Here is a 25,568-nt window from a genome sequence, read left to right as displayed (position 1 = left end):
GAAGGCAGACTGCTGGGCTTTAGCCCCAGAGCTGCTGACTCATCTAGTCTGAGGTGGGGCTTGAACATTTTACAAGTTCCTAGGAGGTGTGGATACTATAGTCCTGGGACCACATTTTGACAACCACTGAAGTAGACACTGTTTCGCTCCAACACACGTGTCAACAACTGTAGTTGACCATGACAGTGAATCTCAACTGGTGGAAAAAGGACAGGAATAGAGTAAAAAGGTGCCTCCCCTTGGACCCACAATATAAAAGACAACTCTTCTGACTTAGAGGATTATACAGAACATGTGTCTTTTAAGTAATGCAATATAAACATCATTCCCTGAATAGCATTTTTTTTTAAAGAATGGGGACCAGGCAGATTAAGGTTATATTCTCTAACACAGTCTCATGCTCTTACCTATTCTATGTTAATGGCTTGTGCTGAATCCTTATCCTTTAGAGTTCAAACAAGCAGATGAGAAGGCTGGTATCTTTTAGGAGATATGAAACACCAAAAAGTAGTAGACTCCAATTGGGACAGCTGCCCAAATCACAATTTACCACACCAAGGAATCATCCAATACCCAGAATAGGTCCAGGGTGGTCACGTCTAGGTTATGTCAGTTAACCCCAGGCCTTACTCGTGGCACACTGGTCCAAAATACATTCTCTCTCCTAAGAATCTGAAGTTTGAAGATAAAATCTGAGAGGCACTGATGCCAAATTATGTTAAGAGCAAGGCTCTCAACAGGGAAGGTCTAAACTCCCACTGCTGAGACTCTCAGAACTGCCCTGGTTCCTGTCTTATATGAAGCTTTGCTCTCCAGCTATTCCTTTAACACTCTGTACCACACCCAATTATCTTCCAACAAACTCTTTCTCTGCCTATGTTATCCAGAACTGTTTACATATTTGCAATCAAAAATACTTACTAATAAAAAGAGTAAATGTATTAGCTTGTAAGAAAACTATATTAGAAACGCATCTTGTGAAATAGCAACACTTTTTCCCCATTAACTCCCATCTTTTTCCCCATTTACTTCCCATCTCCAAACTATAATACTATCCATACAATCAATGCAACTTAGAGTACACATCACATTTTTGACCTTACAATACCAACCCCTTCTTGTATTTCCTTTCAGAAAAGTCCTCTGCAACACAGCAAAAAAGCCATCAATTTGCCTTTATACATTCAGTAGGTACTGGATACCTATTATGTGCCAATATTATGTGCACTGGGAATATAGCAGTAAATAACAAAAACAGGTTCTTGTTTTAAGTACCTTATATTGTGCTGTGGAGAGATAAGAAAATAAAAAAGAAAAATACCAAATAATAAGTGCTGTTGCAGAGAAATAAAGAGACTTAAGTGAAATAATGAGTAACCAGATTGCTTTTAGATAAAATGGTCAGGAGTCCTCTCTGAAGTGACACTTAAGCTAAAAACTTAATGACAAGAAGAAGCCAGCCAGTTAAGATCAATGCACAGCAAACATAAAGGTACCTGGGCTGGGAACAGACTTAACTTATTCTTAACAGCCAATTTAACTGCAGTATGTAGAGGAAGAGGGAAAATCATTTAAGATGAGGTCAGAAATAAAAAAGACCATATCATGTAGGGCTTTGTAACAAAAGGCAAAGAGTTGGAGCCTTTTATAAATTAATTGTATAGTATAAGGAGGCTATCTGCAACAAGATACGCGGAGAATAGCTGAACAAGGAACTAAGATGAAAAAAATATTATAAATAGTGGTTATGATAAAAATTTTAGCACTGCAAGGAACCTTAGCTGTCATAAAGTCTAGCCTCTCATTTTACTGAAAGGATGACACAGCTTCGCTGAGGTCAGATCAAAGACAAGCACAAAGTTGTACCTGATGCTCTCTGACATTCAGGCCAAAGCTCTTTCCATAATTCCTGCCTCAATTTGAAATCTAGAACCAAGTCTTTACTTGGTTCTAGACTTCCAAAGTGACACAGCAGCATTCAAATAAAAACATATTTTTTAAAAAAAATTTTTATTAAATTATCCACACCAAGTATTCATGCCTCTAGTCCCTCACATGAAATTTTTTTTAAAAGCAGCTGACAATGCTTAAGTATTTACCATCAGATATATCTCTTCCCAAAGTATGTGAAGCAGGAAAAAAACATTGAATATAAACAAAATATACTTACATCTGGGTATTCTTTTACAGGCACATAAAGTTTCTCTTGTAACTGAACAATAGGTCCCACAGCATCAGGCAATTCTGCACTCCTTTTCTCTGTACTGCCATTTAATGTGTCATTGTACATGTCTTTCCGTACTCTGCTAATTTCTGTTAAAAGTAAAAATTTTAAATGTGTTAGACAAAAAAATATTCTTACTAGCCCAGGAAAAAAAAAAAAATAAGAGGGTAGGGGAGGATTTCATTGATAAAGTGTTAAAACTCAAAGAAGAGCTGTTGACCTAGTCTGTCATTCTCTGGATTAAGTCTACATTTAACAGAACTACAGTCTTAATTAATTTCTACCAGAAATCAAATTTATACCAAATAATATATTTTATTAAAAATAACTTCATTGGAAGCACCGAGTCTTAACCACTAGACCGCCAGGGAAGTCCCCAAAATAACTTCAGAGCCCAAGCTTTTATTCACTATGTTACAGACCAGTTATTTTACCTAATTTCTCCATACCTAAAAAAACCCAGTCATTCCAAATGATAGCTTCAGCCAAATAACTATCCTAAGAATGCCTATAAGACAAAACTAATACCAAGGCTTCCTTTATACTTCAGAACTAACCTATCTGAATGAGATTTAAACCAGACCACTTCCTTAGATATTTTAGGTATCTTTGGAATATCCAAACAGAGATGTCCAAGAGATACACAAAATTTAAGTTCAGCAGAAGTCTGAGTCTGATACCCAAATGTATAGGTTAAAGCTATAGGAATAGAAGAGATGTCTTAGAGGGGGTATACGGAGAAGGAAGAACTGAATGACCCTATAGGAAAAGCACCATTTAAGGGATGAGGAAAAGAAGATTCAAAATAAGAAGAAATGGAGGTAGACAGGAGAACCAGGGAAGAGAAGCATCAAAGAAGCTAAAAACGACAGATTCAAGGACAGGGTGATCAACAGTGTCAAATACCACAAAAGTACCGTAAGGTAAAGAGCAAAAGAGGGTACCTAGGATGTGACCACTAAGCCATTGGTGATCCAGAAGTTTTGAGGAAAAGATGGTATGGAGATCAAACTATGAGTTAATGAAAGCAGAGATACCTAAAGTCAATGACCTTTTAAAACAATTTTGACAGTTCCCAGGTATGAATATCACTTCTAAAAAAAAAAATTATGAGAAATCTATCTTAATTGATCAAGTCCTATACAAAGATATCAATTAATTCTTCAAGAGTTCTTTATTAAGCTTCCACGATGTGCTAGAGGATAGGCCCTTGCCCAAAGGAATACACTGTCTAATAAGGGTTGTCATTATTAATTTAGCTGAATGTATCTGTAACCGTCTCTCCATGTTATGGATTACGTCCTCCTTGGGGAAAAAGCTTGTGTCCATTAGTATTTAAAAACAAAATTCCAGGTTTCCCTGGTGGCGTAGTGGCTAAGAATCCGCCTGCCAATGCAGGGGACACGGATTTGATCCCTGGTCCAGGAAGATCCCACATGCCGTGGAGCAACTAAGCCCATGTGCCACAACTACTGAGCCTGCGCTCTAGAGTCCACAAGCCACAAGTACTGAGCCCGCGTGCCACAACTACTGAAGCCCGTACGCCTAGAGCCCGTGCTCTGCAACAAGAGAAGCCACTGCAACAAGAAGTCTGTGAACCACAACGAAGAGTAGTCCCCGCTGGCCGCAACTACAGAAAAGCCTGCATGTAGCAACGAAGACCCAATGCAGCCCAAAAATGAATTAATTAATTAATTTTTAAAATAAACAAATAATAAAATTCCAGAAGATTTAATTATAAATAAAATTCAGGTAAGATGACTAGGTTAAAGAATATATAAATATACAAAAACCAGTAATTTCATATGGAAGAAAAGATACATTTACCACTTAAGTTGTATTTGTATGCCTTCCAAACACAGAATTTCAATTTATCGCTGTTAAGGAACTATCAAATTTCACACTTTAATTTTCTTAACTAGTTATCTAAATCACTTTCAGTTAAATAAAATCCACTGCAGTAAAAAGGCATGATCAAAGGTGTTCTCACCCAGTTATAAAGACTGTCAATGAAAATACTGCACTACATTTTCTGCTTCAGTGATGGCAATACTCATGTTATAACGAATCTTATCTCCTAACTAACAATTTGCTTGTCAAAGTTTACCAAATGTTTATCTCTGTATAGCAAGTGAACTTTTTTAAAAAAATCGAAAGAAGGTACCTTGTATTTAACTACATTATAAGGACAAGAGTTGATTCTTTAAGTTCTTTTTTATACTTCTACTCTCATAATAAAATCTTTCTCAAAGATGTCCAGTATCAAATTAGTGTTTATCTTAAATTAGCATATGACAGCAATTCTCAAATCAAATTTCCAATGACCTACAATTTAAATATAAATGATTGTTTACATAATTAAGTAATTACAGCAAGTAGTTAACCAGAGGGCATTAGAAAAATTTAATCTAATTAAAATTGCACATATATCCTTTATTCAAGGTCTCTATGTAAAGGCACTTTCAACATTAGTTTATTACATTAAAATTTCCTCCTCAAAAACTGCCCAATTCTTATTATGAAGTTAATAACACTCATATAAAAACCTGACAATAGCATAAAAGAAAACCACAGATAAAATTTGCTTGTAGATAGAGATGCAAATATCCTAAGTGAACAAGCTCCACCATCAGCACATTAAAAGAATAATGCACCAAGACAAAGTGGAATTTACAGCATGAATGCAAGAATAATTCAATATTTTAAAAAAATCTTTAAACATAGTAATACAGTAGGTTGAAGAGGAAAAAATGATTTTCAGGTAAACAAAGTTATCAAACTTAGAAAAACCAAGAAAATCCATTATAAATAAGAAAATTCAGGTAAGATGACTAGATTTAAAAATAATATACAGGGCTTCCCTGGTGGCGCAGTGGTTGGGAGTCCGCCTGCCGATGCAGGGGACAAGGGTTCGTGTCCCAGTCCAGGAGGATCCCACATGCCGTGGAGCGACTGGGCCCGTGAGCCATGGCCGCTGGGCCTGCACGTCTGGAGCCTGTGCTCCGCAGCAGGAGAGGCCACAACAGTGAGAGGCCCGTGTACCGCAAAAAAATAATAATAATAATAATATACAAAACCCAACAACTTCATATAACCAATTGGATGATATAATGGAAGAAAAGATACATTTACCACTTAAGTGGTATTTCTCCAAACATTTTTGTGATTACTTAGTAGCTTAGAGTTCCATGAAATTCTGTTACCTGCTGTATCCCCAGCTCTTACAATAGTGCCGGGAATACAGTGGGTCCTCAACTAATACTCAGTAAATTGGACAGATGGATGGGTGAATGAAGAGAGGAATGAGCTTAGCTGCTCTAAGGCAGAAGAACAGTAAGAGGTATGGATTAGAGATGTGAAAGCAGGCATCATCAACTCTGCCACAGATAGGGTATTAAAGTCAAGAGGACAGGAACTCTGACCTGTTTTCTAATGACAGGAGTATGTGAAGTAAAATTACAATGTAATTATATATTCCACTTAAAATTTAAAAATCCTTCTACCGTGTTTCTTTCAGTCTCTAAGATATCACTCAATTTAATAACAGAAAACAAATTACATACAAGACAGTACTGATGGGAATGAAAAGGTGACTAAGACAGTTTGAGTTCTCAAGGAATTTACAATTTTCACTGTAAACTCTAACCAGCTGAGTACTACCTTTATCAACAGCATCTTTCTAGCCAACAAATCGTTAGCACTTCCTGGCACGTTACTTACGACACTAAAGTCAGGACAAGTTCTGATTACAGTTCTAACAGTAACTGTGTGATTTCAGACAAGTCTCCTATTTACCCGCCCTGTGCCTGAACCTCATATGATTGAAGGTTGCTTACTGAATGACTTCACTGAATCCACTGGTTTCCAACCTTAGGAGGCAAAGACTCATTTATTGTTTTCCCCATAACTCCAATGTTTTTTGAAAGTTTTGTCTCCAAAGCTTTTTATTCTTTAAGGCCTGGCAATCAGAGCTTTTGTTAACGTTATCCTAGCCAAAATATTACAGAAACCTGTCACAGGCATGGGCACGCGCAATGCTCTCAATTCCTTCATGAGTGGGGGCTCACAGGTGTGTGTTTATGAAACATAGGAGCGCTTCAAAACTAGTATGTTTTACATATTCTTTTGTTGCATCAAACATTACATGATAATGCTCTAATGTCCCCATCTCCACACTACCTTCATCAAACTACAGCAGTGGTTCAGAGAACTACAAGTTCAGAACCATTTGCTTAATCACATAGTGACAAATTCCTATTACAATAACCCCAAAATATCCCCAATATCAACACAATTTGTTTTAGACATCTCTGAACTGTTCTCAAACGTTACAAATTTTACTGAATTTTACCTTCCCTGAAATTTCTCCCACTCACCCCCTCTCAACACTGCAAAGCTCATCAAAGAGGTTAAATGCCTCCTTCATGTGACAGTCCTACAAATACTTGAAAAGTTCCGTAATCTAAGTGTCCTCTTCTCTAAACTATATGACATAGTTTTATACCCTCCCACTCACTTAGACATAATCCATTTGTCTATGTCTCTCTTAAAATGGAAAACCCTGTAGCACACACATCCTTCCCTGACCACCTATGAGTATGCAGACTGAGGCTGCCTACCTCCGGTCCCAAACACTCCACTTCCACTGCACGTTTAAGAATATCCCCTTACTTCTCTGATGAGCACAGTGCACTGCTGACATGGTAGAGGTAGTAGGCCAACCTTCCACCATTCCATACTTCCAGTGGAAAATTAAAATTCTTTTCATGGTTGTTTTCTACTAGACTAATACCTTCAGACTGATGTGAATCTATCAGTTGACATTCTTTAGGGATGACTATTCTGTGAGTCAAGGATCCAACTAACTGCAATTTCATAGCACACACGTTTCTCTAACCTGGATAATAAAATTCAAGCATACCGTATCAACTATTTGATGACATCTCAAGCTACACTAGAACTGGAACCTTCCTCTGGATCCACCAGAGTTAAACAGGAAATAATCACTTCTGGAATCTACAAGTTGTGCCATCAAGTTGAGAATGTAAGCTTTTCAGCTTCTGAGAGTATTAACCTTTCCAGCATTCAGGCTCCTCTCATTTTCCACGTTTTCTTGAATTGATATTCAGTGATCACATTTTTTTCAAATTTCAATACCCTGAAAACCATTTTTGTCTAGGTCTGAAAATTTGCTTTGGTTATGCTACTTTGTCTCCTCACACTTCTCTGCTTTAATTATCTTGATTTTTTTCCTTTTCCAAACTAAAGCTCAATTATCAGTCAGTAAATTCTGCTCCTAAGAGGGAAAACAATCATTGCACAGTTCTGTTTTATGAAACCTATTAATATTACATCAACAGCCTTAAGTCTTTTCCCTTAATTCACCTAACTATGGATGTAACTAAAAGTTTGTTTTAAATTCATTCTTATGTTTCATAAGCTTTAACTCACTTTGGTTTTTAGCTTTTTCATTACCACCACTTTTACTATATCTGAACTATATTGTATGTGCATCCCATCCTCTGCCACCTTAAAATTTTGCACATTCGTTTAAAATCTGAACTATTAGATTAACTAATAGACCAACCACTCTGTGGAAGAGTACAATGTCAGAATTAGGACAACATGAGGAAATACTGGAGAACAGAAAAATACAGGCTGAGAAATCTAACTTACAAAATTAAGTAGTCATTTCAGAAGATAGATAAATGCCTGTGTATAAATTTAATGCTGCAAAGTTGGAAGGCTAGATAAAGAATAAAATATAGCCCTATTTTACTTTCTGGTTTAGAATTTTTCAACAAATTAAAACCAAGAAAATAAAAATTAGGAAATAAAATATAAAAAATATTTACCAGCTCAGTAGTAAACAAAAAAAACCTAATGATACACAAGTAATATTAAAAAAAATGCATGAAAGAATTATTTTCAGAATTTGTAACAATGCAAATTAAAAGATGGCTTTTCAAAACACTGAAGAAAATTTCATGCAAACCACACCTTACACTCAGTGTTGTGGTAGCTAATTCCAACTGCTCAACCAGCTATGCGGATATGATAGACATATACATTTTATTTGGGCATCTATCTGGCTTTTCTTCGAGCCTTACATTTAAATTCATCAAAAAAATTACCTTATCATTGTAATACAGCTGGAGCTAAAATACAGGAAGAAGTGAAAAGGTTACAGTGTCATTTGACCATAAATGCCTCGTTTTTTTAATTTAACATTTTCCATTAATTTGTTCAGTAAAGAGCCAACTCTTTATAAATATGTACATATGCTTTGATGTACACAGTATACATTTTATAAACAAAGTTAAAATGACAGCTTTCATCATTCTAAATGAATTTCAATGGGATCTATTATTTCCTCACTATCTGCAGGCCATCTCTTACTGAACACTAACCTGGTATACTAACACAAAAAGCAAAGTAAGATTTTAGTTGTTTTAGGTCTTAATTAACAAATCACCAGTCTCTATTTACATGAAGTTCATTACATCTTATAGCAATACCATTAAGTCTACTTATAACCAAAGGACAACTGCTACTATACAAAGAGGTGGCTGTTATGTGCCCTTATGTACTTAGGGGCAACAAAGATCTCTTCTGAAAAAAGAACCTCTAACTCAGGGTTTACTAAATACAGGGAAAGTTTTAAAGATATTTTGAGCTGAGCAAAACCCACAGAATAATATAACTTCATTGTGCTCATTTTTAAAAGCCACATCCACAAGGTACAGAAAACAATGAATTAAAAAGCAGGTTACTAGAGAATATGCACTATTTAATGGAATATATTTTGCTTACTTGACCAAAGAAATCTGATTTAATTTTGAGGCAACTACACTGAAACTCGCAAGAAAAAAAAAAAAAAAATCAAGCTACTGCCAATTCTCTACACGGGATCTTTTTTTTTTTTTTCCAGTTAAACTGCGTTTTGTATTTTAGGACTATAAGCACAAAAAGAAAAACTACAAAATTAAATTCAACAGCCCTCCTTTAAACTGCCAAAATTAACATTTTTTCAAAGTTGTTGGTAAATTTCACATAAAAAATATGATATAGTCCATCCTAGTTCCAAGACTGTTCTCAGCAGCAGTTTTGTAACATGAAAGGTATTTAATAGTAGCTGCACTTCCCTGGAAAGGCTCTTTCAAAGGTTACAGAAAAGAATGTCTATTATGTGATCTAACTTATACTATGTGAATTTTTAGATAGACACAGAGAAGTCAAAAAAAAAGGATGTAACAACTATTAAGAGTAATCATCTCTGGGAGATGGATTTACAAGGACAGTTTAGCTTTCACATTACGAAATAAATTTTTTTTTACAATAATAACACTTAGAAAATTAATTAAGTTATCCTCATTAGGATGGTAGAAAGAATTCTAAGTCAAAATGCAGAATATAATATTGGATTCCCCATATAAAACTATAATGAAGGCTAAATCACTCACTCTCAGGTCTAAAAACAAACTACAAAGACCTATCTAATTATTTTTTTTAAATGAGGACCTCCACCATGCTAAAAATACTGTATATGAATTTTCATGTGATCCTCACAGAATGTGAGGTAGTATATAATACCCATTTTACAAAAAGAAGGAAGGCAGGAAGGAAGGAAATGTTCAGAGAGTAAAGAATTTGTCCAAGGTCATAGCTAGTGCAACCAGCTTTCATTTAGGGTTTCATAAAGGAATTCTGGAATAAGAAGTCCTTGAAACTCACTTTAAGAGATGGTAATTAGAGATGGAAAATAAGAAAGTGGAATAATATGACCCAGCAACCCCACTACTGGGCATATACCCAGAGAAAACCATAATTCAAAAAGACACATGCACCCCAATGTTCACCGCAGCACTATTTACAATAGCCAGGACATGGAAGCAACCTAAATGTCCATCAACAGAGGAATGGATAAAGAAGATGTGGTACATATATACAATGGAATATTACTCAGCCATAGAGAGGAACGAAACTGGGTCATTTGTAGATATGTGGATGGACCTAGAGAGTGTCATACAGAGTGAAGAGTCAGAAAGAGAAAAACAAGTATCGTATGTTAACACATACACGTGGAATCTAGAAAAATGGTATAGATGATCTCATTTGCAAAGCAGAAACAGAGACACAGAGGCAGAGAACAAATGTACGGATACCAACAGGGGGTGGGGGGGATTGGGGATTAGGATTGACACATATACACTATTGATACTATGTATAAAATAGATAACTAATGAGAACATGCTGTATAGCACAGAGAACTCTACTTAACACACTGTGGTGACCTAAATGGGAAGGAAATCAAAAGAAGAGGGGATATATGTATATATGTAACTAATTCATTTTGCTGTACAGCAGAAACTAACACAACATTGTAAAGCAACTATACTCCAATAAAAATTAAATTTAAAAAAAAGTGGAACAATCCAACTTTTGGTTTATTGCTAGCCATGCTGTAACAAGTACAGTCCAGTACTGTTACTAGTGACTACCAAAAAAGTCTTTGCAGCCCTCCTCTTTCACTCCATGCTAACAGAAAGCAGTTTGGGGGAAGAAATCTAGGCCTTGGTTCCTAAAGATGGCAAAATAGGCTATTAGAAAAAACGGAACACAGTGGAGGAAAGCATTTTTTTTAGGTGAATAAAAATTAATTATTTAATTGAAATAGGCATCCTTTCTCATTTAAATTGGATTTTGTTTGGAGGTTACTTTTAAACCTGGTTAGCTTTACATATTATGTATCAAGTATTATTTAATAAAATGTTGCCTTCTGGTCATTTAATTTTTTAGAATACTCAGGGGAAACCAGTCCTTATCTCTATATAATACCTGCTGTATTAAAATTTAAATCTGAAGGTTAAGAAATCTGGTTAAGACATATCTGTCAATGTATATCTGAAGAATATGTAACAGTAAAACGGTAGATATCACCAGAATCCGGCTAAAAAGTAACACTTGAGAATCTAGCAACTTTTACTAACGACTCTTTTCCCAACCCTTTTAATATCTCTGGAAGAATAAAAATGGCTAACCAGGTTATAGGAGTGGAAGAGATTTTTCACCATATAGGCTCCTAACAGGCCTTTGAATTTTTAATCATCTCAATGTATTAACTTTTCAAAAATACATTTTTAAGAAGCTTTTACTTACAATACGATGACAGTAATGGATTATAATCCATGAGACTATAATGATATAATTGAATAAATACATATGAGAGAAAAGACAGACTTTCCTTGTAGAATTCCAATAAATAAATATAGAAGGAAAAATGGATAAATAAAATCATCATTAGAAAACCACCAGAGTAATAATTACTGCAAGCTAAGAACCATTCGAAAGTATGAAGAGAAACAGAATATCTGTACAGTTTCAGAGTATCTTCCCATAAGATATTTATTAATTACAAAGGAAAAAAATACTGTACAGTAGAAAAGCTGGCAGATACCACCTTAACCACGTGATAGTTAATATTAAGAATAATAAGACATGTACTCTGGTATGATGCACTGAGAAGGGTCCAACAGCACTTCTGTGGTTTTCTTGCCAAAACGCCTAACCTCAATCTAATACTGAGAAAACATCAGACAAACCCAAACTGAAGAATGTTCTACACTATGCAACAACTACCAGTTATCTTCAAAAGTGTCAAGAAAAGTATGATGAACGAATGCAACACTGCCACAGACTGGAGGAACTAAAGAGACATCACCACTAAACGCAATGTGGGATTTTGGATTGGATCCTGAACCAGGAAAACTATGTTTGTAGAAACACTAGTGAAATCTGAATAGATATAGGCAAGTGAGTAAATAATACTGAATCAATGTTAATTTCCTAATCAGATGAGTTGTTAACATTAACCTCGGCACTACTTTTTCAATTTCTCTATAAGTCTAAATTCATTTAAAAAAACAAAAACCAGAAGTGTTTGCTTTAGCCTTCAGAGTTACTTATTCTAATGGAGTAGGGGGATAGTTGTGGGAGAGAATGAAAGCCATGCAAATGTCTTACTTTTCTAGTGTTTAAAAAAAATAAAAAGAAAATGCCTGCTTAGCAATTAAACTGAGGATGTCAAAATCATTCAAAATAATCTTTAATTTAAAATAATAAAAAAATTTTCAACAATCTCTTTAATTTTCTTTAACAGGTACTGCTTAAAAAACACATGCACTTTCATATCTTCCTTAAGAACAAGGAAAAACACTACAATCCATAAACAATGACCTTTCTGTGTAGAAAGGGAATCTTTCTAAGAACTACATGCAGTAGGGAAAAAAGCACCAGCCTTGAGTTTATACAACCTGGATTTTACTTGATTCTCTACAAGATTTAGCTGTGCGGCTCTGAACTTAACCCTATGGGTCTGTTTCCTCCTCTGTGAAATGAGGTTAGACCAGATCACATGCATAGTTTCTTGCAGCTCTAAAATTTTATCAATTAGGAGTGCACCCTCCTGTTGCTTCAGAGAATCCCAGTCTGTGCCCACTCTGTTTCAATACCCCACAAAAAAAGGGCTAATATAAACTCAATGACCAAATGATAAGCACAGACCGCCCTACTCTTGTCAGAATTACACATTCCAAAATGTCTTAAACTGCTGGGCACCAGGACTCAGTTTAAATGACACTCTTGTAAAGCACCAAATCCTTGTGTGACCAGGCTCTACACAGTTGTATTTGGGGAGGTGAGAAGGGGTCTGTCCCTATGTATTTTATCCTCTTCAAACTTCAAATCCCCGGGGGGTTTAAAAGGAACTTGGTAAACCAAAGTGAAAAGGAAACAGAACACCCCCAAATTCTGAAGGAATTATGTCTGTGTAAGGGGGAGAGGTGAATTGCTTTTCCTAGGTAACAATTAATTTCTTTGATTTTTAATTGTATTCCAAACTCCATCTAAGCTCAATGTAGGAAAAGCCTAAAATCTGTAATCATGCAGCATGTTCATCTGCACACTACCTTAATTCCACGAACTAAAGCAAATGAACGTCAAATGACATTCACAGGTGTTACAGCAGCCCATATACAAGAGAAATCTTTCACACTATGAAAAAGTTAAGGAGAGTTTTTTAAGGCATAATAAAAAAAAATCTACTACACACACGTTCAAAAAGGTCCTTTTATAGCAAGTATCAAAACTGAAATTAGGAAAGAATAAAACTTCCATCTCTGTAACAAGAACAGCATATACAGTACCCTCAGATGTCAACATAATGGGTATTGAAAACATTATTTTAATATGGTAAACAATACGATTCTCTTTAATTAAACCAAAGCCGTTTTACTTTACAAAGAACTGGATTCAGAAAATCTAATGTTACATATGCTACTGGCAGAACTACACGTACTATATTTTTACTGACTCAATTCTATTATCACTTAATATTCTTGGAAAGCATTTTTAATGTGAGCTTTTAAAATGCAGAATACAGCAGTCTTTTTGAGGTCATAAAACTTTAACTCATTGTAATGGAAACTAAAGCGCTATCATAAAAATTTTACCAATACCATCCAACAAGAACCCTGGTTAAGGACATTCCAGATGAACCCTCTCCTTGAACTCCAAACACCTGTATCCAACTGCCTTTTAAACATGTAACACTGACACATTCAAAATCACTCCTTAACTGCCCCCACCCCAAACTTTTTCCTCCTGATCTCACAAAATGGCAAGTCCTGGGAATGAAACAGAGTTGACTGATGGTGGGGAGGGTACCACACAATCAGTGAGGAGGAGAAGTATCTCTTAAACTCAGATTAGACGAACGAGGTCAAACTTCTTTCCAAGGTATGAGTCTCCCTTCAAAGTCCGCCTTGGAGGACAGCACTTCATTATTACAGTCTGCTTAGATGGATTTCCTTACAGATAAGTACTACTCTCATCGCCACTTTATAGTTAGAAGACTGGAATTTGGGGATTAAGTACTTTCACCAAAGATCACATAACTTGAAAGTGAAAAAGTCAGAATCCCAATCTAGGTCTGACTCCATACTTTATTGTTCCGACTCCCAAAATTAAATTTGGTTGCTACGAGAACAGGTGGTCCTGATGATGGGAAAAGCAGTGATGGCAGACAGTTAAGAGTCAGACAGAAAAGGAAATAAAGATGGGGAAGAGGGTAAAAATCGGAGATATGGATAAAGAAAAAAGGAGGGAAACGTAGAGGGAAACATATTATTGTATATATAATATATATACAATAATAATGAAGGAAAGAAAGAATGGTACAACCCAAATTAAAAGTAGAATGAAAGTCAAAGAAGAGATTCTCATTTAAGCTCTGCCAGGGACTAGCTGCATATCCTTCAACAAATCGTTTAAGGTGTATGACAGGGGTCCCCAACCCCTGGTGCCAATCCGCGGCCTGTTAGGAACCGAGCTGCACAGCAGGAGGTGAGCGGCAGGCAAGGAATCGAGCGAAGCTTCATCTGTCACTCCCCGTCGCTCCCCATCACTCACATTACCACCTGAACCACTGCCCCATCCGTGGAAAAACTGTCTTCCATGAAACCGGTCCCTGGTGCCAAAAAAGGTTGGGGACTGCCGGTCTATGACTACTCTCATTTACAAGCACATCTAAGATAACTCAAGACCTAATAAGCTTCTGAGTTATACAGAAAAAATTACTTCACTTAACAAATATCTGTAGTGTCTGGCACATAACAGATGCTCAAAAAGCTCTTATTATTGACTGAAAACAACCCATCTTTCTACAGTATCAGGCACTGTGCTAGGGACACACTGGTAAGCTACATGGTTCTTGCCATCATAATTCTTCTAGCAGTAAGAAGTGGTTTCTATGTAAATAGATCAGAGTGCTAGAAGTGATTGACAGATGAGACTGAGCGTCCTGGGATATAAATACCTGGGCCTGAACACTAAACAAAGCAATTTTATTTTTTGCAGTACGCGAGCCTCTCACTGTTGTGGCCTCTCCCGTTGCGGAGCACAGGCTCCGGACGCGCAGGCTCAGCGGCCATGGCTCACGGGCCCAGCCGCGTGGCATGTGGGATCTTCCCGGACAGGGGCACGAACCCGTGTCCCCTGCATCGGCAGGCGGACTCTTAACCACTGCGCCACCAGGGAAGCCCTAGACAAAGCAATTTTTAAAGAGTAAGCCAGAGCTCTATGGTTTCATTTGGTTCTATAGTGGGAAAAGACCAAGCTAGGGAAAAATTGGATTCTAGATACATAAACCCTCACTTTAATTATGATGAAGGAGAATAAAAATGGAAAAACATAGACATATATTTATCACTCTTATGATACATAATTATGTTGATAGATCCGATACATGGGGAAAAAAAGCTTAAAATATATTCTTCTGTCCCACTCAAGGATTTTTTTTCCAGACCTTAGTTTTCTGACTTCTAATCCCGTCTATTTTTAGTAATGTCTATGATTATCCAGGCAAGTGGTTCTGTTTTTCTTGCTCAAGGTATTTCTTCATTTACTCAAAAACTTCTCAAATATTTTAGAGCAGCCATGCTAAGGTTTGAAGACATTCAGGTTACCATTCAAACTGGGTATTTGTTCCTTGAAAACGGTTATGTATTTTTCCCAGTGGGAAGTTCGTAACAAACAGAATTTCTAAGAACAAAGTTCTGTCTTCACCAAAGCCTGCCTTGATAAAGACAAGTAGAAAATTACTGATTTAAACACCAAAATCTAAAAAACAACCTTATTTCAAACAACACTGTACTAACCTTATCACACTGAAAAATGAGTGAAATCCAGTCATTAGAGGCCCTCCCTAATAGTAGTTTGAAACCAAACCCCTAGGAAGACTAAGTATAGCAAGATCTGCCAGCTTTAGTCAGATAATTTCATAGGCAAGAAAAGGATAAGATGTACATTAGAACCCCTCAGTATACTTTTTTTAAAGCAGATAAGTGGAAAAGGCCATAAAAGTGTTCAACGCCAGGCCAATTCATAGGTGGCTGGGGGCATTAGCAGGAACCTTCAGAAAGACATCAGAGTATCAAGACTTAAGAAAAAGTGAACCCACTTTCAGAAGGTCAATATTAAATGGAACAAGTTTTGAATTAAACTTAATATACTTCCTACATTCTGAACATGCTGTGCTATCTTTTCTCTTATGAAAAGAATGACCCTTCCAAGTCAAGCAAGCTATTTACACAGTCAACACACCACCACCTTCCTTAGAGTGGTGGTTACAGTAGCTAATTTAATGTACTGTGCATATAACGGAAGACAACTTTAAAGAAAAACTTTGCCTCTCCAGGTCTTTGTCCAGAACTAACATAAACTATCAGTTCACAAGTTAGGTACAATTTTACTTTTTAAGAAATTTACAGGTGACTGAAAAACTGTAAATAATAATCTGTGATAAAGAATAAACTGTTGAAAGTGCAGTCTTTGGAAAAAAACCCATTATAGTGTCTCAGTCAGCCTCCATTTCTTCATCTATAAAATGGAGTTATTTCCAGCTCACGGGATTGATAGAAAGATTAAACAAGATAATGGAGAGAGCGAGTGTGCGCCTGATACATTAGTTATGTCCATATCATCATCACTAACGATGACTGTGATGTAAAATTATATACTCTGTAAAATTATGTATACTGACAGGTGGGTCTGAAAGATAATATTTGCTGATCGGATGAATATCTCTTACATAAAATCTATAATCAGTCTTTTTGCAGAATCTATAGACATAAAAGATACTCAGAAAAGGCACCTACCAAATACTGTTTGCAATTGACTCCTTACAAATTCACTATAAATGACAAAAGGAGGCAGAAAGTAATAAAGATACAGCTTAATTTTTCCAACTCATTTTTACTAAGCTCTTCCTCAAATATTCAAACATATAATCCAGAAAACCTTACAAACTACTCAAATAGAAACCCCTCAGTACACTCAGCTTATTAAAAATGACTCTTAAATACTTGGAGCAAATGTTCCCTGGCACCTTTCCCACAACACCTTCTTTAAAGCGTTTGCTCCAGGATCTGACCTGTTTTGGTTTAACCACTTTTCAGGAGTTTTAAGATTATTTTAACCTCAAATGAGTCATTTGGGGGAAGGAAAGTTGAGAAGACATTCTGGCTTGTAATATATCTTTACGTAACTACAACTTAATACCTTAAAATAGTTATCTAAACAAAAACAAACAAAAGGATCACATCTTACACTGTCACCTTGAAACTGCAATATTACTGTGAACACTCCCCTTACTTCACTCCACTGACAATCCTGTAATTTTGAGCTAATTCAGTGATGTGACTTTTCAAACACGTAATTCTAAAACCCTTTCAGAACTCAGAATCTTAGGTGCATCAGGTGTTTCGGACTCCGACATAAACAATCTTGAACTAAATCGTGGCCACCTTTATCACAATAATAAATTTGGATGTGAATGGAAGCATATCACTAAAACAAACAAAAAAAACCTTTTTAAAAAGTAAACCACCACCAATATCTATGGAAACTGAATTCAGTATCAGCCTATAAACAACTAATTATACTCAGCCTACTAAAGAAAAGCAGTACAGTTTTAATGAAGTACTATATGTATACAGATGTGTACACATATATACACATGCATGCAAACACATACACGCACAATACTTACATATCATTAAAGTTATATATAAGTTATATACATTGTATGTGTGCATATACAAATACTAAGCATATCATATAAAATATATTAAATATTGTTGAAATCTATTAACATACATATTATGTATGTATACAATTTATATAGATTCCATATGCCTTATTCTAACTTCATCTTGTATGTTAAGTGCGTGAAATTTTAGTTTTTTCTGAAACTGAAAATAAAGCTTTCAACGTACTAATTTACTGGACCAGGAGCCTCAGTTAAAATGATTATACTTCACTTCCCTCACAAAGGTCGAGCATAAAGAATATTATCTTTAGGGTCTATCTCTGAATTCTAAACTTGCCACAGCTTACTTAAGCCAAATAAACCAAATGACCAAGCACGTATCACTGACAAAAGAATAAAGAAGTTGATTTACTTTAAACTCTGCAAATTTCAGAGATGGCTGAACGTTCTAATTTATCTCCAACATTACATAGAAGCTTACTTCTCATATGGATGTTATTACAATCTGGCACTTAAAAGTAATTTAAATGAAACCACTTTCAATGGCAAAGATACAATTGCTGGTACTTGTTTTAATAAGAAAAACTAATACTCCTATTTCTTAATTTCTTACCTTCACTCTCACGTGCACAACCTCAATAAACTGTTTCCTAAAAACAGAGAATTAATTTGTAAGCCTTTTTTCTTCCTTCTATTCTTGCTTTCTCAACCATCAAATTTAAATTCCCATATTTTAAAACTAAACACTTCTATAATCCTATACTTAAAGAGAACACACACTTGTCACAGCTCTACTCTAAAAATGTACCATACTGCCCAGAAAATAAAATCTATCAGATCAGGGTTGTATATCCAAACAAAATCTGATAACCTCCTAGAAGAAATCCTTATTTCCCTTTGGAACCCAGTAGTTTCAGTAAGTATACTAAGAAATATTTTTATCTCCTTCATTGGTCTTTTTACATTCTAAACATTTACCATCCTCCGAAAGGCCTCACTTTCCAATAGTCACAAATAATTCTCTAAACTTGGACACATATCTGTTAACAAATACGTATATCATGGGGGGAAAGTACACCTCAAAATACATGCAGCAATATAACCAAGATTCAGGGTTAAACACCCTAAATGCCGCATGTTGGATCAAGGGTTAAGTTATTCATAAACAACAACAAGCATTAGTTACTTAGAGTAAAAAGTGACAAAGTCCAGATTTCCCATAATAGAAATTCTACTATTCTGTTTAAATTTTATAATATAAACTGTTTAAATATAAAACAGCAAAAACTGATAGTTTATATGACAGATATTCTATCAATTCAATGTTGCTTATAAACCCAGATTATTCTGCATCCTTTAAGATTGTAGTCCATCATATAAGTGGCAGAAACATGAATTACATAGCAGATGAACGTTAAGTGTGGTAAATGGATTTCAATTCATTAGGCATACCAATGTGCTGAAATACAAAAAGGCAGCAGTATTTTAGAATTTTAATAAAATACAAAAATGTATGTGTTAAAGGCTTTATGTACAAAGCAGAAGCAATTTTAAACCAACTATCTCTAACTCTTAAATAGAACACTCAGGTGTTATTCATCTGAACTAAACAGACCAAGCAAAATATCCTGTGATCCCCAAGTTCTCCTCAATGTCGAAATGGGTGGGTAAATTTAAAGCTTGTTCTCTCAAGAGTTGCTTTACTGGCAATTTTCTCCCAGTATCAAGGTCTGCAATTTCCATTTGGCTGCCAGTTTGCGATTAAATTCATCACCTTTATTATAAAAATGTGCTTTACTCCATGGCCTGCTGAACAAGAACTATAAGGAAAACATTTTTCACTGCTAACAGCAAAATCATTCTAAGGCAACCACCACATCCACTCAGATATTAGCTTCCTCAACCTGATGCAGTAGCCTATCACTCACAGGAAAAACCTGTAACAATTGTGTAACCCACAGAAATGAAATTAGATTCTATAGAAATGCCATGCTTTAAGTTTTTTTAGGATAAAATGCAACCAATTTCCTAATTTTCACATTCAGTGTTACTGCAAGCAAATCAGTTAACCACAAAAGTCAATATACAGAATATTTCCAAATTCCAATACAGAGACATAATGTTTCAGTGTTGGATAATTAAGTATCCACCTTTGTCCTATCATTCAAAAGTTCACAGTTTGTACTGTACCTTAACTTTTACTATCTGGGCAAACAGCCAATGGTCAAAGATAATTTTAAAAGATATATGTGTTTATATAACACTTCTATCTAACTTTACTGTCTTAGTAAGTCACAATATAAACTTCAAAGGAAAAAAAGTCAGAAAAGAAATAAAAATATCTCCCAAATAATGGCATTAAAGCTAGTCACCATGTCGTATTTAGGACAATACTACTCACTTGTGAGATTTAGATTTTTTTAAAGATTATCTATAAAGTTAACATTTACTTTTACAAACTTGGTCTGTAGACCAAAAATTCAGATATCTCTTATTTTCAAGTAAACTTCACTGTATTCATTTTAGAATTTACAGGGGAAAAAAGAGAACTTAAATTTCACATTAAGATGAATTATCAGATCATACAATGTGAACCTGGAATAAATTTTCATTTTCCTGCTAGCAAATGATGTGATCCCTTCCCATCTTAACCTGTGCATGCCTCTGTCACAGCAATATAAGCACCGTACTGCGTTTTTTATTTCATTTCTATCCACTCCATTGTATGTCTCCTTAAAAACTGGACTATGCCTTATTCATCTTTGTAACTCCATCACCCAGCAAAGTGCTGGATTTTTTTTTTAATTTTATTGAAAACTAAGTTATAGCAGGAGTCAACATCAGTTTTCCTAAAACCACACAGGTCACAATCCATTCAATCTATAGTATTAGTCACAACCAGTATTTTTTAAATGGAATAGAACAGAAAAATACTATATTACATCAGAGGTAATACAAATTATTATTTCATGAAACTTTCATTTCAGCTGTTATATAAGTATATATGTATGTGTACATAACAAAGTATTTCTCTTTTTAGGTAGCATTTAAAAATTTAAGATATATACCTTTCTGGTTCATGTTTATACCATTTTTCTCATTCACTTTTATACTGTCAGCATATATGGGTTGGCCAAAAAGTTCAAACTTTTTGGCCATTTGGCCAACCCAATAAATATTTGTTATTCAATAAATAATGTTAACAATCAAGGAGATTCTTGACTTACAAAATGAAAGACTTCCACTTCTCACATCCCTTACCACATGTAAAATAAACAAAATTGACCCTTGAACAAAGAGGTAGATAATCCGGGTATAACTTATGTCGACCCTCCGCATCCACAGTTCCTCTGCAACCATGGATCCAGCCAAACATGGACCTTGTAGTCCATGTTTTATTACTGTTGAAAAATGTCCACGTATGGACTTCCCTGGTGGCACAGTGGTTAAGAATCCGCCTGCCAATGCAGGGGACACAGGTTCAAGCACTGGGTCTGGGAAGATCCCACATGCCGCAGGAACAACTAAGCCCATGCACCACCAACTACTGAGCCTGAGCTCTAAAGCCCGCGAGCCACAACTACTGAAGAAGCCCTCGTGCCTAGAGCCCATGCCCCGCAACAAGACAAGAAGCCACCACAATGAGAATCCCGCGCACCGAAACCAAGAGCAGCCCCCGCTCGCTGCAACTAGAGAAAGCCCGCGCGCAGCAACGAAGACCCAACGCAGCCAAAAAATAAATTTATTTTTACATTTTTTTTTTTTGCGGTACGTGGGCCTCTCACTGTTGTGGCCTCTCCCGTTGCGGATCCGGACGCGCAGGCCCAGCGGCCATGGCTCACGGGCCCAGCCGCTCCACGGCATGTGGGATCTTCCCGGACCGGGGCCGGGGCACGAACCTACGTCCCCTGCATCGGCAGGTGGACTCTCAACCACTGCGCCACCAGGGAAGCCCTAAATTTATTTTTAAAAAAAAAGAAAAGAAAAATGTCCACGTATAAGTGGACCCCTGGAATTCAAACCCGTGTTGTTCAAGGGTCAATTGTACATTTTCCTATAACCTAAAAACAAACCTAGGATTTTTCTAACTCAGATCTTACTCTCACCTTCCCTCATTACCGTCCTTCTCTAACTGATCCATTTATCCATCCCTCTACTCTCTTCCCCTTTTCATATTTTCTTTTATTCAAGACTTAAAAAAGAACATAGTGTTTTTTAAAGACACCTCTCCTAAATTAATCATCCTTCAAATTTTAGATAAGTCTACTCTATCTGGCCTATGAAACTAAAACCTGTACAAAACATAAACATGTCTAAATATTAGTCTAGCAACAACAGAGAATCTGAACTGAGTATTCAAAAGATACCAAGTGGCTTTCTCACTTTCCCTTATCTTCATCTTGGACTTTTATCACATTGTTCTAGGACACATGACCTAGATATATAAGGAAAGGCTGGTGGGGGGGAGGAGGAGAGGAATAGTTTACTCTAACAAGTGACTTTAAAATATTTGTATAGAACATGGGCAGTCAAAGTTCTTATCCAAATATACACTAAGTTGTTCCTAGACCTAGATTCAGCCTGCAGGAAAATGCTAATGGAGACTACCAAGAACCTAGGAGAACCTTCTCTGTCTTTGACCTGAAACATCAGTTTAATGACAATATCACTGTGTGAATTAAATGCTTAATTTTATTCTTATTTAGAGGAAAAGTTAAAATACCCTAGGTAGATATTTCAAGCAATGAAATAAAATTTAAAATAATTAAGACCACTCATATCAGAAGGTAGTCACACTATGCAAATTATCAGTCATGACATAATTCTCCAAAGAGGGGATCAGGCCCAAAGGTACCCTCTGGCCAATAATATAACTTACAGATATACTTCTGTCACAAGAGCCAAATGAGCTACCATTTCTGAAAGCAGCAGTTTCTAATCTGTAAAACTTCATGAAAATGAAACTTCATGTAAATGAACTTCATTTACATACTATTCAATTAAAGGATGGAACTGTGATCTCTAAGATCCATTCCAGCTTTAAAATCTGAATTACAGAGTTTTTCTTTGAACAAGGACAAAATTTTTAATAAAAATCCTTTGGGCCTTCCAGGTGAAATGCTACTCTACCATCCAACCCTTGTACTCCCCCCCTTTTGAAAGGCTGCTGCAAATTATAAACGTCATCAAAATTTCATTTTATGATTAAGACTGCATAACTGCTGTAACAACAAAGAGAGCTAACATCTTATGTGCATAGATTAAAACAGAAGTTCACAGAAAACACTCAACTGGTTACTGATTTACAGACCTCACAAAACTACATCACTGCATCTCAATGTTTATTAAACACTCTAACAAAGACAAATATTTTTCTTTTCAAAATTTAACAATTCCTCTTCGCCTTACAATTCATCAGTTCCCAAATTTAAAAATTTTACACTTAAACCAGGCATATATTAGAACATCAACATATTTCTATGTGCTTATCTATTTCAAAGCATGTTTCACTCTAACGTTTAAATTGTGAAGATTCTGTTTTTACTTAGAGAATTATACTTTTTAAAATAGCACATCTACATTTTTATTTAAATAACATACACTAATTGAAATAAAGTTCACTATTGAAACCCTTTGCGTCAATTGCTTAAATATAAAGCCAGAAAGGACACTTTTCTTGCTTCCTTCAAGATGGAATTTGAAATAGTCCCAAACTAAAAGAAATTTAACTATCTTTTCAAAGGGTACTTTGAACTGACTTGAACCAGCATTCTCATTCAAAATTAAGATTCCCAATTATTATTTAAACCTTCCTCTCTCTAGATCCACAGGTCTTTATAATCATCTCTCTAATATGTCCCATAATATATCCTCACACCACTAGTTCCAAGAAGGAAAGAAAAAAAGGAATTCCTTTACCAAGCAATTTCAGAAAATTCTTGACTGCAGGTCCTGGATATTTAACGTATCAACACAAAAGAATACGCAGCACTTCTTTGACTACAGAACGCTTCTGTTCTCAGACCACTTCAAGAAGCCAGTATCACATGGAATGAGTTTCAAAAACACTTCCCTAAAGCCTCCCTCAAACCACAGTTAAATTAGCAGATCTTCAATCTCTCCCCTCCAACCTAAGAGCACAGTCTTTCAAGCCATTAGAGCAAAAGCAAATGGAGAGGATGATGAAAGGCAAGCATAAGACAAAGACCCATACCACACATACAGACCAAGATATGCCAGCAACTCACCTTTAGTACACAGCTTAGACTCACCATTCCAGAAATCACACTCACTAATCCAGATGTACCTCTTCCCCCATGCACCTAAACCCAACACAATCACCAACAGACAATACAGAAAAAAAATAAAACAAAAGGCATCGTAATAAAGGGCTAAGTAAATCCAAATGTACGAGTAAAACAGAACAGAAAGCCAGCCAAAGTAGGTATGTGTAGATTAGAAGAAGTACTGAAGTGGCAAAATACTGGGGGGGGGGGGGGGGGGGGTAAATAAGTCACGAAAATCTGAAAATCTGTAGCAAGCATAGCAATCCATCACATTAATATACACTAAACATAAATATGGAGGCAGATAAATGAAAAAAACAACTAAGAGAAAGATATAAAAGGAAAAACCTTAAATGGGTCTCCCATTATCAAAAGGACAGAATCTAAAATCCAGGCATTTAAGCTTTTCTACAGTAGAGAATTACTTTCTTTCTCCTACGAAATGTTCTCACATTCAAGGATAGCGTTCCCTTTGTCTACAGCACTACTCCCTTACCTTTTCACCACTTCAATCTTATCTTTCAAGAGCCAGGTGAAGTTTTTTACCTCTTTTCCTGCAACATTCCATAATCTCCCTACCCTAAAGTGACCTCTTTAGCAAGTCTTTAGTCCCCTCTAGTTTATATTACTTTTATTTCATGCTATCTACCCTACTCAGACAACTTGAAGGTATGGAATGAATCTGAAGCCCTGTTGTATTCCTCCTAACATCCCACACATAGTATGCATTCAAATATTTGCAAATAGAATAAAAAATTTCAAATAAATATGTTGTCATTAAAAGCTAATATGTGAAATATGCAACTCTGACATTACTCAAAAATTGCATGTCACATAAGAGCAATCACTTTACTGGAATGCAGCATCAAATGCTGATTTCCAATTACCACATTACAGAAATAGGTATTCACAGGGCCCAGTTACAACACTCAGTAACTTAAGACTTTTTAAACAGTAAGTAATAAACTTCTGAAACCACTGATATTATCACCACACAACTTCCTGAAAGCAAAATGATATGTCCAATAGAGAAGAGTTAATAAATTTAACAGACCTCTATAAGACGGACTATGTTACCATAAAAATTATATTGTTAAAGGATATAAAATGGCAGGGGAAAATGCTCATGATGTAATTTATTTTTAAAAAAACACACTCAGTGATACTACTAAAATAGGATCCCAATGTTGTCATATCCATAAATGGGGGGGGGGGAATAAAAGAATGGAAGGAAATTCACCAAAAATGTTAAGAGTCACTATCACTGATTTATGGGTGATTTTCATTTTTTCATTGATACATTTTAGGTTTTTTTCCATGAGATGAAGATTATTTGTTATGATAAGAATACATGTGTCTAATTCCTTATAACAATACATTTTTAATGATTACTAGGAGGAAGATATTTAAGATTCTCATAAACTCTCAAATGACTATAAGAAACTGTCTG

The 25,568-nt window shown here is 35.7% G+C and overlaps 1 protein-coding gene across 7 annotated transcripts in view; it reads right to left on the bottom strand.

Moving 5' to 3' along the window:
• The window catches only part of QKI (QKI, KH domain containing RNA binding), a 143,683-nt gene that overhangs the window by 104,954 nt on the left and 13,161 nt on the right, over positions 1-25,568 (bottom strand). For all 7 annotated transcript variants that reach the window (XR_014297644.1, XR_014297645.1, XM_082669305.1 and 4 more), the window contains exon 2: positions 2,171-2,313. Coding sequence is in view for 5 of the 7 variants with exons in the window: in XM_082669305.1 (XP_082525431.1) it covers positions 2,171-2,313 (143 nt within the window). In the remaining 2 variants the exon portion in view is untranslated. The remainder of the gene's footprint in view (positions 1-2,170; positions 2,314-25,568) is intronic.

The sequence above is a fragment of the Grampus griseus genome, assembly GCF_964374135.1.
Source record: "Grampus griseus genome assembly, chromosome: 13".
Classification (NCBI taxonomy): domain Eukaryota; kingdom Metazoa; phylum Chordata; class Mammalia; order Artiodactyla; family Delphinidae; genus Grampus; species Grampus griseus.
Note: the sequence above shows the minus strand (reverse complement) of the source record. Positions and strands in the feature narration are given on the sequence as shown.